Here is a 14,761-nt window from a genome sequence, read left to right on the forward strand (position 1 = left end):
TATTATACCCAGCAAAACTATTGATCATAATTGATGGAGAAAGAAAAACATTCCATGATGAAACCTATTTATATATTTTCTATCTACCAATCCAGTTCTATAGAAGGCACTAGAAGAAAAACTTCAGTCTGAAGAGGCGAACTACACCCAAGGAGTCACAGGGACTAAATAGTACCAGAACAGTCGATTAAAGAGGGAGAAAAACCCATACCATAACAACAAACTAACAGAGTCACTAAACACTGTTCATTGGTAACTGTAATGGCTATTCTTGGTTGTCAACTTGACTATCTGGAATGAACTACAATCCAGAAATGGAGCACACACATGTGACCCAGATCTTGAGACTGGAAACCACATGCCTTTAATCTAGATCTCGAGGCACACCTTTAATAACTTTTCCCATCCTTTTACCTTGAGATAATGTGAGTTATGTTTCTCAAATGCAGCAGAAAGATGGATCTGGTTTTCTAATCCAATCTGTTAATCTGTGTCTGGGCTAATCCTTCTGCTGGAGGTCTACATAAGGACAATGGAACAAGGAAGGGTTTGTTCTTCTTTCTCTGCTTGCACTTAACTTGCCAGCACAACTGTTGGAGCTTGGCTTCTTCAGGGTTCCAGCTTATACAGAAGGCCAGCTGAAACACCCAGCCTCATGGGACTGAGCAACTACTAGACTCTTGGACTTCCCATTCACAGCTGGCCATTGTTAAGTTAGTTGGACTGCAGCCTGTAAGTCATTCCAATAAATTCCCTTTATATATAGACTCATTTCATAAGTTCTGTGAGTCAAGAGAACCCTGACTAATACAGTAACTCTCAGTATTAACCATTAAATTCCCCAGTAAGACACAGATTAACAGATTGGATTAGAAAGGAAGATCTTCCTTTCTGCTGCATCAGAGAAATACATGTAACCATTATCTCATGGTAAAAGAAAACAAATGTTATTCCTTGCAAATGAATCTATGAAGCAAATATATCTAGCCATTTTAATATCTTACAAATCAGACTTTAAACCAAAACTGATCAGAGGAGATAGGGAAGGATACTATATACTCATCAAACAAAACATCCACCAAGAGGATAGTGCAATCCTAAACATTTGTACATCAAATACAAGGGCATGCAAACTCATAAAAAGAAACACTACAACAGCTAAAATCAAATAGTGACTCACAGTGATAGTGAGTGACTTCAGTATCCCACTCTTACCAATAGACAGGTCGACCAGACAGACACTAAACAGAGAAATACTGGAGCTAATAGACGTTATACACTAAAGGGACTTAACAGATATTTACAGAACATTTCACACAAGCACAAAAATTTTTCTTCTCTGAACCTCATGGAACTTTGTCCAAAATTGACCACTTACTTGGACACAAAGCAAGTCTCAACAGGCACAAGAAGATTAAAAAAGCATCATGCATTCTATTCAATCACCGCAGAATAAAGAAAGCTGAGTATCAGTAACAAGAAAAACAATGGAGTGCTTACAAACTCATGGACATTGAACAACTCTACTAAATGAAAAAATGAGTCAAGACAGAAATTAAGGAGGAGATCAAAATATATTTTAGAATGAAATGAGTATGAAAATAGAATATACCCCAAAACTATGGGACACAGTGAAGGCAGGTTCTAAGAGGCAGGTTTATAGCATGACGTGTGTGTCTGTACACACGCACACACACACACACACACACACACACACACACACACACACACGAGAGAGACCCCATATTAACATCTTTAAAAAACACCTGAAAGATCTAGAACAAAATGAAGAACTTATCCTCTCAATGGATTAAATGGCAAGAAATAATCAAACTCAGGTATAGAGATCAATAAAATGGAAACAAATAAAATCAATATGAAGAATCAATGAAATGAGTTGGTTCTTCGAGAGCATCAATAAGATTGATAGATGCTTATTTAAATTAACTAAAAGGTGGAGAGAGAAGACTGACAAATTAGAGATGAGAAGGGAGCATAACAACAGACACCAAAGAAATCCAGAGCCTGACTCATAAGGACAAACTTTAAATATCTGTACCCCATCAAACTGAAAAACCTAAAGGAAATGAATAAATTCCTTGATATATATGACCCACTGAAGTTAAATGAAGATCAGATAAGCAATCTAAATAGACTCATCAGCCCCAGTGAAAAAGAAGTTGTAATTAAAATAGTCCAAATGAAAAAGAAGCCCAGGGCAAGAATGGACTCAGCATAGAATTCTATCAGACCTCCAAAGAAGAATTAACATCAGTATACCTCAAACCATTCATTCCACAACGTAGAAACAGAAGGAGCATTCCCTAATTCTTCTTATGAGGTCACAATTATCCTGATACCTAAACCAAAGTCTCAATAAAGAAAAAGAAAATTACCAACAAATTTCTCTTATGAACCATGGGCCCAGGGGGAAAAAAAATCAAACACTACTAATCTAGTAAAAGAATGTAGCAATAAAATGACGCCTAATGACATTCTGTAATAGTCATAGGTCAGTTGCTTTGCTCAGCCATCATCAGAGATGGGAGCTAACACAGAGACCCACAGCTGAACAGTGTGCAGAGAGGAAGAGACTCTGGAGTACTCAGCCCTCAATGGGAAGTTTCCATCAACCTCTCTCTCAGGGATCAGGGATCTTTTGGGAACAGGAGGCAGAAAGATTGTAAGAGCCAAAGGTGATGGATGACTCTACCAAAATAGTGTTCTTAGACACCACAAGTCTGATGCACAGAGGAACCCCTCAGTAATGTGGTAGCATGCAAAGGCCTTGCACAGGTTTAAGCCAGAAGGGGTCTCAGTGCTGAGAAGGAGAGGTGGCCACTCCTAACAAGAAGCTCTCTGCAATTGGTATCCATTTGCAAAGGAAAAGTTCGTTTTCTCCAATGGCGTCTCACTGGGAATACTAACTATACTTCAGGGCAGGCTCCATGCCCAGCAGTAGGTGGCCAACAGAAAGCAAACTCAGTGGTCCTTTTGTCCCATATTGTTTTGTTTGGATTTTTTATTTTTTGACTTATTGGTCTTTGATTATATATTTATATTACTGATTTGTGTGTATGCATGTGTATTTCTTGGCTTTATTTGTTTGTTTTTGAAAGGCAGAAAAAGAATGTGTGAAATTGAGTGGGTAGGAAGGTGGGAGGTTCTGGGAGGAGTTGGAAGAGGGAAAAAGACTGATTGAAATATACTGTATTATATTGTTCTCCAATTTTAAAAAAGGCAGCCCCTTAAAAAAACAAAAACAAACAAACAAACAAAAAACCCAAAACACAAAACCAAATCAGAACAAAAGAGGATAGGTCTGTTTGGTGCCCAAGTTAGAAGTTAAAATCTTCAGTTGGTTTTGCTCATAGCTTTGGGCCCAGTGTGAGCCAGCGTGTCATTTCTGGGAAGTGTACATGGTTGGAGAAGTTCCTTTTCTTATAGCAGACAGGAAGCGAATGAGAGAAGGAGAAGGGGGTGGAGCCCCAGGAGTGTCTTCAAGGGCCTGTCCTCAATGACTTAACTCTCTCCCATGTCCTTCCATATCCCAGTGGCACCAAGTCTTGTAACCAGGTCTTTACTGTATCGCATTTGGCAGATAGTTGGAGAAATGCTTATCCAAGTTAATATGTACAAGGGAGGGTGTGTGCATCACTATGGTATACTACTCAGTTTTATACAAGGAATGAACACTGGTGGGACTTGGTATTGGATCAGAGTCCTGGAACCAATCATGTGTCAGTACTGAGGCGCACCGCCCAAGTAAGTCACTTGTAAGAACTGACCTATTCTCTTGATAATGGCGCCCATTTTTCCACCTGTGATGAAAAAGCCCTCTTGGCCTGGTTACCTTCCATTTGGTCTTCTGCCCACACTGTGTTGTTAGGATAAACCTTCCAACACAGGAAGTGTGGGTATACAACCATTCTGCCCATTGCACAAGGGACAGTCCTCATGATCTTCGGGCCCCAGTCTTTCTTGACTGAGCACCCTTGTTCCGGCCCCTGGCTTCTCAAGCTGATGTTGCCCCTTCTCTCTGTGCGGCAGGTCCTGCAGAAACTGGGGAAGGCGGACGAGACGAAGGACGAGCAGTTTGAGCAGTGTGTCCAGAACTTCAATAAGCAGCTGGTGAGTGTTTATGGAGGTGGGACAGCGTTTGCTAGGTAGGAGATGGTGAGGACCATATTTGTGGAGTAGGAAAGCTCAGAGGAGGGAATAGTGTGGGTCGGCGAGGTTGTGGAGGACCCTTTCATAGATCAAGCAGCAAATCTCAGAGATGTAGGGTCAATTATTCAAGGCCATCCAGCTTTGGAAGTAGATCCAGATCCAAGGTGTCTGACTCTAAAGCCTGGAAACACTCTTAGGGCATCCTTACCAGGATACATTCTAGGCTTAATTATGTAGACAGTGTGGAGGAAACAGATACAAGGAAGGACTTTTCCGAAGGGAAAACCCTGAATATCCCAAATGCAAATGACCTTCACCATTCCCTAGTTGAGGGTTGGTGAAAGGCAAGGCAGCTGAGGGAGGCTGAGCCAGCTAGGCCATAGCCAATGGCTTCTTCAGCATAGACCCCTGAGAATCTGAGGCCACAAAGAAAGGGGCAGGGAATGGGAGGTGAGGTTAGAGCTCTGCTAGAATGGGGTAGGACCAGGCTGTAAGACTCCAGCTTCATGCTACTCCTAGTCTATGATGGGCCTTGGATGCCTCTGTAGCTGGTCTGGAACCCAGGGGAAGCGTCTCATTAGCTTGGCCTAGGATCTGGGAGTGACAGCATGCTGGGAGAAAGCTGGAGCATGCTGGGAAGGTCAAAGAGGATGCTGGGAGAGGGTTGGTGAACAGCAAGAGAGAATGGGGAAGTGTGTCAGGAGAGTGCTTAAGGACATGGCACCTGGCCTGCCAGAGATAGCAGCAGTGGGAGCCACTGTGGCTACTTGTCCCTCGGCCAGTAATGGGAGGTGAGTATGTCCCCTGACGGGGGGGGGGGGGCATCTTCTGCCTTAGCTTCTTTGTCTGCCAAATGGAAGCTTGAACAAGCAGTCAGAAGCCCCAGCCTCCGAGTCTGTGTCTTGTGAGGCAAGGCATGTCCCCACCTTAGCTGTTTTCTTCAGGCTGTGGGCAGCTTTGAGGCCCCTTTGGAGACTGCTATTACGTATGTACTCACTGTGGGCCATGCATAGCCTTGTCTGCCTTACAGGCTTGTTCTACCATACAGTTTATGTAGTACTTGGGATGGCGTTGTGTTTGATAGCAAGCACTCTACCAACCGAGCTAAACTAAACCCTCAGCTTTTGGTATTTTCTTTATTGTCAGAGGAAGCACTGTGGTGAGGAACAGTTAAAGCCACATGGCTAGTTTAGTGGGGCGTGGAGATTGAAATTTGGACTCTGGGCTGTTTCACTTCCTCTACGTTCACGCAGCCCTGAGTGGATGCTGAGAGCTTGGAGTGGGACTGCTCATGTCCCTTTAAGGCAGGCTGGGCTGGTAGGGGGAGGACAGGAAAGCACAGAGACAGAAGCTGACGTCCACGTGGCCTGGGCCAGCAGAGTAGCACTTCCTATTCTTCCCATAGTGTTTACAGGCATGGCTCTGGGCCTGGAGGGCACCTGCTGGGATGTCTAAGTTCTCGTGTTCCAGAACAGGGAATTGAACCACCAGCACACGGATAGTGATAGAAACAGAGAACTCTTCTAAGTGAAGGGTAGTTTTGTGATTGCTGTTTTGGGGTGTCCTTTGCATCACTTGGAGGTTATACAGGTTTGGAGCAGCCTGGTGTATATGAGAGATAACTTGGCAAAGGGCTGGGGGTGGGGTGTGGAAAGGGTATGGGGGCCGTTCTCTATGCTTGAGGGAAAGAATCCAGGAGCTGTAGTGAGCATGGTCCTCTGCCAGCCTACAGAGCTGAGATCAGAGCAGGCTATTGGAAGCCCCACTTCCTCCTCTGGCTCTGGATGGAGTCTTCAGCGTAGTGAACCCAACTCTGTTAGTATAAAGCTGACAATGTATTCAGTCTCAGGGCAGTAGATCTCTGACTCCTTCTGTGTCCTCTGGAGGTGGCAGAGGTGACCTGCTGTTACTTACCCTCAGGTGACCCAGGTGGATGGCTCTCTTCTGGCCCAGTTGGTGCCAGTCACAGGTAGCACAGTCACCCTTGACTTCTGCCTTGTCCTGAGTGACCGTAATGGGCAGAGCTAGTAGGCTTTGAGGTACTTGGCAGTTAAGAGTCAGGTTTACCTTCCAAATATGCTTGGTTTGTTCACACAAAGACTCTTTACAACAATTCTATACAGAGATTATGGTAGTCTCATTTAAACAGACCAAGTGGTGAACTGTTGGGCAGAATATGCAGGCTTCTACTGGGATTTCTCTCCAGGGAGGGCATTTTGGAGCAGGTTTGACCCATGGCGTTAGGTCCTTCAGCTGTGTCAGATTGGGAGGGTGGTGCTGTTGGAAGTTCCAGATTGTCTTTGAGAGCCATGATCAGCGCTGATGGGTGCAGCAAAGGTGTAGGAAACTGGAGCCAGAGTCACACAGTGGCCAGGCTCAAAGTCCCCTTGCCCGTTGGGATCAGTGCAGAGGCTTGAGTTGCCATCTCAGGAGCACAGCAGTACAATCATGGGGCCACCTCCAAAATTTCAGCTTTTCCATATTGTTTCAGTGGGTGTGAGATCTGGGCCATCCGGGCTCTCAGCTTAGGGCTGTTTCATTAACATAGAGGAGCTGCCTTAGGCTTGGCTCATATCAGAGTTGACTTGTGGTTGGCTCCTTAACTGACAGTGCAGATGTGGATGCTTAGAGCCAGCCATCAGACTGAGCTCAGGGACCCCGTGGGAGAACTGGCAGAAGGACTGGAGGTGCGGAGGGGGATTGCAACCCCATAGGAAGAACAACATTAGCTGGCCAGACCACCCAGTGCTCCCAGAGACTAGACCACCAACCAAGGAGTGTTACAGGGAGGGATCCATGGCTCCAGATACATAGGTAGCAGAGGATAGCCTTGCCTGACAGCAACGGGAGGGGAGGCCCTTGGTCCTGTGGGGTTTGATGCCCCAGTGTAGAGGGACGCTGGAGCAGTGCGGTGGGAGAGGGTGGGTGGGTGGGGGAGCACCCTCATGGAAGCAAAGGGGAGGGGAGAGAGGATGGATGTGGGATGGGGGGGGGTTGTGGAGGGGTAACCAGGAAGTAGGATATCATTTGAGATGTAAATGAATGGAATGATTAATAAAAAAGATCTTGTAGGGATTACTTTATTCAAAGTTACGCAAAATAGTTTCAAGTGTGTCCTAATATGTATCCTAGGGAGACTATGTGCTTTCAGCCTCCAGTACTGCATACCCCATTCAACCCTCTAGAAACTATCATGGGATTCCAGGTTGGTTGAGCTATTACTCATAGGACTGCTCTAGACTGCTGGGTCCTAAGGCTCACCGAGGTGTGAAAGCCCTACTCTTGGCTGCTTAGAGTAAAATCCTGTCCCTGGCACTGAATGCCTAGCAGCGAGAGTTGGAGCTGAAGTCAACTGTCCCTAGAACCACTAGGAGCTGGGAGTCCGAGTCTGCAGGCTTAGGGTGGAACTGAGTAGAGGAAGGCCTAACAGGGGTGTGTGGAGGCTGGCTGGACTCGGCCTCCTCTGGCTCCGTGTTAGACCCTTACTAACACTCATGGGCCCAGCTGAGCAATGGCCTAGAACATTCTCCTCTAGCTGGACTCTAATGGCACTGGAACTCAGAACTTGTAGAGAGTTACTGCCCAGCTATCCTATTTAGGTACCAAGGAAGGCAGTTCTGGGTAGTCCCTTGCTCACAGCTCAGTGTCTGGGGAGGCACAAGGAGCCTTGGCACAGCCTGTAGCTGTTGAGTGAATGCATAGCCCATGGGGAGCCTCTTGCTTTGGTACATGCTTTGGAAGAGATAGGAAGGGGGCTGAAGGTATGGCTGGGGTGAGGGATGCTTAGCAGAAAGAGAAGCTGGGTCTGGAAGGTTCTATGGCACTGGGTAATAGAATAGCATCACCGCAGGAGCGCACTTTAACCCTCACCCCTAACAGTGAAGGATTTAAGGTGTTAAAGTGGGGACACTTTGGAGTACCGGGATTCTAACTGTCCAGTGCCGCAAGCCTCACATCCTGTCTTGGGACACTTCTAGGTCAGGCTTTTGTTTCCTCATTTAATTTGTTCCCAGTGAGCCTTGAACTTGGGTCTTCAGAATTCTATCTGGCCAGGGCTACATGCCAGGTGGTCAGCCTCCCTTATCTGCATGATGCTCATCTGTGGATCTAACTAACTGCAGAGTGAAGATGTTCCTAGAAACAACAACAACAAACAAGATTATATAAACAAAAGCAACGCAGTGTGCTGTTCATATGCCATTTGCATTATGAATAATGTATAGATAGGTGGCGTACAGTACACAGGAGGACACATGCAGAGTCTGTGCGTATTCTTTGACATTTCATATAACAGGCCTGTGCATCTGTGGGTGTGGGTGTCTGACAGGGCTCCAGGATGGGCCTCCAGTGTTTCTCAAAGCACAGCTATTCTCTAGGGGGACAGAGAGAGTTTTAGAGAGAGATTTTGATCCTTTCACCCTCTCTGGTTTATTTTGTGTGTTTTTCTTAAACCACTGGGGCTAGTGTCCTTGGCTGTGAAGCAGAGTGCAGACGGCAAAACTTGGATTCTATCCAAGTCAAGCGTAGTGAACTAGTGAGTTTGTTGGAGTGCGCACGGGTGAGTCAAAGGCAGCTGTGTACTGAGAAGCCCACCCAGCATGGGTAATGACTCACCAAAGCTGTACCCCTAGCGTTTCCTGACTTGCAGGCAGTGTGGCTGGCTGGAGCGTCTTCTCTACCCTCCCCTCCGCCCCCCAGCAATTGTTACTGTTTATATAACCTTGGGGAGGGAGCTTAGAGTTCTGCACAGATCAGGAGCTTCCCCGGGAGACACTGTTAGCAGTTACCCAGCTAGCCCGAGCCCTCCCTCTGCTTGGAGGTGCTCCCTGAATCTCCCAGGCTTCGTATGATGCTCAGTATGTTGCTGATCTCACAGCATCTTTGTCAAGTGGTGGTAAGAAGATGGTACACAGGGCTGTGGGCACCAGGGAGACGTGCAGGTCCCAGCCGAGGAAGAGGGATAGGCAATAGAGGTAAGAGCGTGCTGGGTTGAGTCAGGAAAGCGGCCAGTCCCTGAATGCCCTTCCTGGAGGTGGACCAGTATGGGCAGAGATCATCTTCAGGCTGGAGTGCTGCACCCTCTAGGTCTCCTGTGCCATATCTGCATCCCTCTCCTCCAGAGCGGGAGGGGCCAAGACAGACCAGCCTCAGCCACATACCCCTTCCCAGTATGAAACCCACCTCCTGACTTCACAGCTCTGGGGCCCAGTGTCTCATCTGAGCTGTTCCCGAGCACTTGTGGTATGCCAAGCAGGGTCATTACTTGTTTTGTGTTCTCAAGGCTCAGGGAAGTATACTGACTTGCTTATTGCATGACCCTCAAACTTGTTTGTTCCTTTGTTCTGCTTCGCACTTTCGATAGTCTGAGGACTCTCTCCTGTTGTAACCCGCCCTGTACCCTGGTCTCAGCATTCCTGGTCCATTTCTATATCATAGGGACGTGAGGTCTAGCCCATGGTACCATCCTCTCTGCTGCCTCTGGGGTTCTGCTACTCTGCTAGCTCAGAAAGAGTCTAGTCTGCCAACTCCTCTACAGCCTTCTCCACGATCTCTCTCACCTGGGCTGGAGGCCCTTGGAGTTCTTGGCAGTATCTCTATACTTCTGTTCTCCGCTAACTCTGGGCTTTTCTTCTTCTTGGAGTCTGCCACCTTCTATCCATCAGCACCATAGTCCCCGTGAAGACTCACAGGAGCACTGTGTCCTTACTTTGGCACTGTGAGAGTCTCTGTTCCTAGGTGCTACCTAAAATTGCAGAACAAGGTGCCTGATGGGCCTTGAACCCACCTGGACATGCTTCTGTGCTCATTTGTCACATGTTCACTGTCATCCGAGATCGGAACTGCTGCGTTTGTGTACTCTATATGGTATCACATACATACATACATACATACATACATACATACATACATACATAATGTGGCATCACTGTGCAGGGGTCTGTCTTCTAGCCATTCTAACACTACTGAGTGGTGGCTGACAAGTGAGGCTGTGGGGCTCCCAATGAAGAGAGTAACAATGACAGGAACAATGGCCAGAGGGCCACAGCTGCTAACTCTCTGAGGTTCCACCTTGTAGGGAGAACACAGGTTGGTGGCTGTTGGCAAGAGTGAAGACTGGTTTGTCATGCAATTGGTAGTAGGAAGGGGAGGGTTGGTGACAGGGTCCCCAGGACCTGACCTTGTTCTTGGCTTTTCTGGCAGACAGAGGGTACCCGGCTGCAGAAGGATCTTCGGACCTATCTGGCTTCTGTTAAAGGTAGGGTACGTCTCTCTGTAAGGATTTGGGGCTGTCAAGCTGAGGTGGGCCAAGGTGTGGGTCAGCTGGGCCACATTTGTGGTGGCAATGGCTGGGTGGGGGATGGCATGTGGAGCCCATGCACCTCTCCCTACCCCACAGCGATGCACGAAGCCTCCAAGAAGCTGAGTGAGTGTCTTCAGGAGGTGTATGAGCCCGAGTGGCCTGGCAGGGATGAAGCAAACAAGATTGCAGAGGTAAGCATGGGTGGGTGCCCTTGGTTCTTCCCCCAAGGCCCTTTTGGCTTTAGCTCCTGTCCCTGCAATGTCTCACCTTCTGATGCAAGCTACGCTGATTCTCTGGCACTCATACACAACGTAGACCTAGCCAAGTTGCCTTCCTCTTCTGCAGTCTGTGCTTCTGGTACTTGTCACACTGACCTTTGAGAAAGTCATACAGTCTCCCTTGCAGACCCTAATAGTCTTTACTGTATCCATACCTTGCTGTCATCCCAGGGACACCACGACCTCAGGAAACCAAGGCACTGAGAGTCCATAGAGCTTTGAAGTGGTGGGCTCTGTGATGAGAGCTGCAGACAGTGTGGCTTAGCTCTACAAACGCTCCTGTTTCTATGTTTCAGAACAATGACCTACTCTGGATGGACTACCACCAGAAGCTGGTGGACCAGGCTCTGCTGACCATGGACACCTACCTAGGCCAGTTCCCTGATATCAAGGTAAGAAACCTCTGGGCCCATTGTCTTGCTTGGGTTGGAGCTTGTGGAAGGAGCTGGAGTCTGGGAGAAGCCTACAATGTAGGGCTGGCTCAGGTAGGAGGTGACTGCCCTGTGGCCAGGTATGTGCTTAGCCTGGCACTTTGTCTCTTCAGGACTGGTCTATCTGTGACCAGCCACTAGCTGGCTATATCAGGGGAGATATAGGGCACTGATAATACCCCAAAGAAATCATTTTACCCAAGTATACTCATAGTTTCTTGGGGGTTATGCCTACCCTAGCTTGAGTGACAACTTACAAAGCTGCATCCCTGGTGCCCCTGCACAGCTTTTGGGCAGTGTGGCAAGTGAGAGCATTTCCTTTTCAGTGATAGTTACTACTGATACAATCTCAGGCAGGGGCATAGGTGTGATGTGTGTAAGCACATGTAAGCCAAAGGTCCCCCCCACGTGTGCTGTGTGTTTGGTAGGGTGTGTGTTGCCCGTTAACAGTGTGGGTTATGTTTATATTATACAATGTTCAGAAACCCGGCTACTTCTGTTGGAACTGAATCTGTGCTTGGAGCCTTGGATACTAAGGTTTCCACTCATGCCTCTGGGCCCCTAGGTGCTGTGTCCATGGATGTTCAGGAGCCTAAGGAGCCTAGGGCGTTTAGGAGGGGCTATCTCACTTACAGGCAGTGCAGATATATACAGTCACTAAGAGTGGTTCAAGAATCTGGGGCCTGGCTGAGGAAGAGGTTCAGCTCAGATGGTCCTGGCTAGAGTGTCTGACAGGTGAATCCCTGTTGCCAGGGAAGTGGGGGATACAGAAAGGACAGAGTGCCCTGCAGAGTGAACTTCCTGCCTCCAGAAGGCTCTGTGGCCAGATTGGAGTCTGGATCCAGATATGCTACTTCAGGCCTGCTGTGTTTCTCTTGCCTGCCTTTCTCTGGGCCCAGCCTGGGGATCTTGGCACCAGGCCCCACTGATCTCTCCTCCTCTCTGCTCCCTAGTCGCGCATTGCCAAGCGGGGGCGGAAGCTGGTGGACTATGACAGTGCCCGGCACCACTATGAGTCTCTTCAAACCGCCAAAAAGAAGGATGAAGCCAAAATTGCCAAGGTAAGGGTGGGCTGCGACAGGGTCAGGGAATCCAAGAGAGGTTAATTCCAAGGTTCCCAGCTGTGGGTGGGGATGGTGCTGAGTCCAGGGCCAGATAGAAGACCCTGTGGTGGGTGCCTAGGCAGGCGGGTGGGGACTGTTGCTGGCCTCTTTCTACCCGTTTGCCCTGCTCTGAGGCAGTCTTCCAGAATGAGAATAGACCCAGCTTGGGTTTCCCTGGTGTGGCACTATCTTGCTCAATGCACTGAGCGGAATTCTGTCATGGGATCCGATGTGACTCTATCTTGCTGGAACAAGCCCGTGGGCTGGTCACATAGTCCTGTGCCGCGTATGGGTGGGTGGCGGAGCCCTATGTGCTAAACCCCTCTATCCTGCTTACTTTTCTTATAGCTGTTGTGCAGTTCGACACCCCCTCTCCACACCCACTTGGGTGGGAGTCCCCTTATTTTCTCAGCCTTGGGGGTTGGGGAGGGGAGAGGCCACACCTGCTGCAGGCCTGCCTCCAGATGGGGGCTGGCTTGTCTTTCTCTGCATGGGAGTGTGGGCTTGGTGTTTAATTATCTATGTCTCTGTTTTTTTTTCTCCCACCTCCCTCCTGTCTCTCCATTCTCCTTTGCCATGACCTCTCCTTCCCTCCCCCCTCCTTTCCCCCAGCCTGTCTCGCTGCTTGAGAAAGCCGCCCCCCAGTGGTGCCAAGGCAAACTACAGGCTCATCTTGTAGCTCAAACTAACCTGCTCCGAAATCAGGTGATACTGGCTTCTAACCTTGCACGTGCTGGCGCCTTCCGGTCTGTTGTCCTCTCCTGGGTGTCTATCTGCCTGGCCTCCACAAGCTTCTCTGGGATAAGGGAGGGCTCATCTTCTTCCTGGGGTTTGGAGGCAGGCAGGGCCAGTGTCTGAACTGGAGGCGTGTGTCACGGGGCGGGGTTCGGTGGGGCTTTTAGATTCCTTTGAGACTCCTATTTTAGAGGAGACACCTGACCAAGTGTCTAGAAGTTATGGCTGACCCGGGCACCTACCCAGGTCTGTGCGCTTTTCAGATGACTGGCATCCTGTACCAGGAACACCTTTGAGCATTCCAGTGTCTCTGGGGGCTCCTGCCCTGTTCCTCAAGCTGTTTGGAAGTTCCAACGTTATTTCGAAGAAACCTATCTGCTCCCAATGGCACTCGTATTCCCAGGATCCCAGAGCTGGCTGCAGCTGAGTCAAGCCCTGGGGTAGTTAACCTGGCCCTTGGTCTGGGCTCCATCAAAGTGGTCCTTGCTACAGAGGACTCAGAGCCTGGCCACTGGAGGAGACTCCAGGAAGCCTCTGTATCCTGGCCAGGATGCTAAGACCTATCAGGGAGACCGGGGTCCAGGAGGGTCATCCTTTGGAGATTACATGAAGGGCAAAGGTTGAAAAGGACTTTCTACTAATCATTGGGCTATACTGCCACCTTGCTAGGGGATCCTACAGTCTTCTTGGTGTCCTGAACCTGGAACTGGCTAAAGTTTGGCTGGGGTCAGCTAGAGATGAGGCAGGTAGATCAAGAGAAATGGGCCACATTTTTGTTTGTTTGTTTGTTCGTTTGATTTTCCTTCCAACCTTGCTTGAGACTCAGGAAACCCTTTGTAGAGGGGACGAGGCAGGTAGCCAAGACTTGACCCAGGAAGAGGTCGGATTTCTCCTGGACAGTGCCCCATTTTTCCGGGGCCACCTCCCGATTGATTTCATCTTCTCCAACCGCACGGATCAAATATGCAGGACGGAGGAGGAGGAGATCCGACCTGACAGGGCTAGCTGCCTAATTTCTGTTATGAACCACTGCTTAATATCTTGAAGACCAAGGCTTGGGGCTAACTTTGGAGGCACTGAGGTTAGGATTAAGGTGATTGGCTTTTCAGAGCCTGTGGGTGTGGATTTACAGTTCTGGGAACGCCCACTGAGCCTTGGGAGGTAGAGCAGGAGAAATACGAGGACGGATGCGTGGTGGGAGGGGCTAGAGCTGGAGCTGGCATTCGGGCGTTCCTTCCCCTTCAAAGTGGAGTACTTTGAATGAATTGGAGCGGCCCCAGGGACACTTTAGGCCCTGGGACAGGGTCTGCCTGATGCTTTAGGGCCTCTTAGGTCACCGTGGGGGAGCAGCAGGGGAGGCTGAGCCACAGGGTCACCTTTCAGATACTGGGCCAATTCACATTTCCCATGGGACACCTCCCTCTTGTCTCTCCCCTCCTAATGCCTAACTGGAAAACTAGAGCAACTTTACAGCTACCCTTGTCACTAGTAGGCGCCAGTAGCAAGCTGTGAGCTTCAACTTGGGACCCTAATCCACCCTGAGAGAAGATTTGACTTTAAGGGACAGTGTATCCTCTGCTGGCTGTGCTTGTAGACCTGACTGGCTTTCCTATGGCCCTGGCTGGTCCTGGGAGCTCTGCAGACTTGCTCCAGCCTGTTGGGTTTGCCTGCAAGACAGGTCTAGACTCTCCAGTCAGCTCGTTTTCTTTGAATGGAGAGTGGTGTGGGGCCTGGGAGGTCTGT

General features: G+C 48.8%; 1 protein-coding gene across 30 annotated transcripts in view; it reads left to right on the forward strand.

Annotated features, from left to right (window-relative positions):
* The window catches only part of Bin1 (bridging integrator 1), a 59,123-nt gene that overhangs the window by 25,432 nt on the left and 18,930 nt on the right, over positions 1 to 14,761 (forward strand). For 15 of the 30 annotated variants that reach the window (XM_030250491.1, XM_006525987.4, XM_017317916.2 and 12 more), the window contains 6 exons: positions 4,051 to 4,131; positions 10,372 to 10,426; positions 10,568 to 10,662; positions 11,046 to 11,141; positions 12,134 to 12,241; positions 12,896 to 12,988. In XM_030250491.1, coding sequence (XP_030106351.1) covers positions 4,051 to 4,131; positions 10,372 to 10,426; positions 10,568 to 10,662; positions 11,046 to 11,141; positions 12,134 to 12,241; positions 12,896 to 12,988 — 528 coding nt within the window. The remainder of the gene's footprint in view (positions 1 to 4,050; positions 4,132 to 10,371; positions 10,427 to 10,567; positions 10,663 to 11,045; positions 11,142 to 12,133; positions 12,242 to 12,895; positions 12,989 to 14,761) is intronic. The other 15 variants (XM_006525993.4, XM_006525995.4, XM_006525982.4 and 12 more) reach the window with 1 other exon arrangement.

This window comes from Mus musculus, chromosome 18, assembly GCF_000001635.26.
Source record: "Mus musculus strain C57BL/6J chromosome 18, GRCm38.p6 C57BL/6J".
Lineage (NCBI taxonomy): Eukaryota > Metazoa > Chordata > Mammalia > Rodentia > Muridae > Mus > Mus musculus.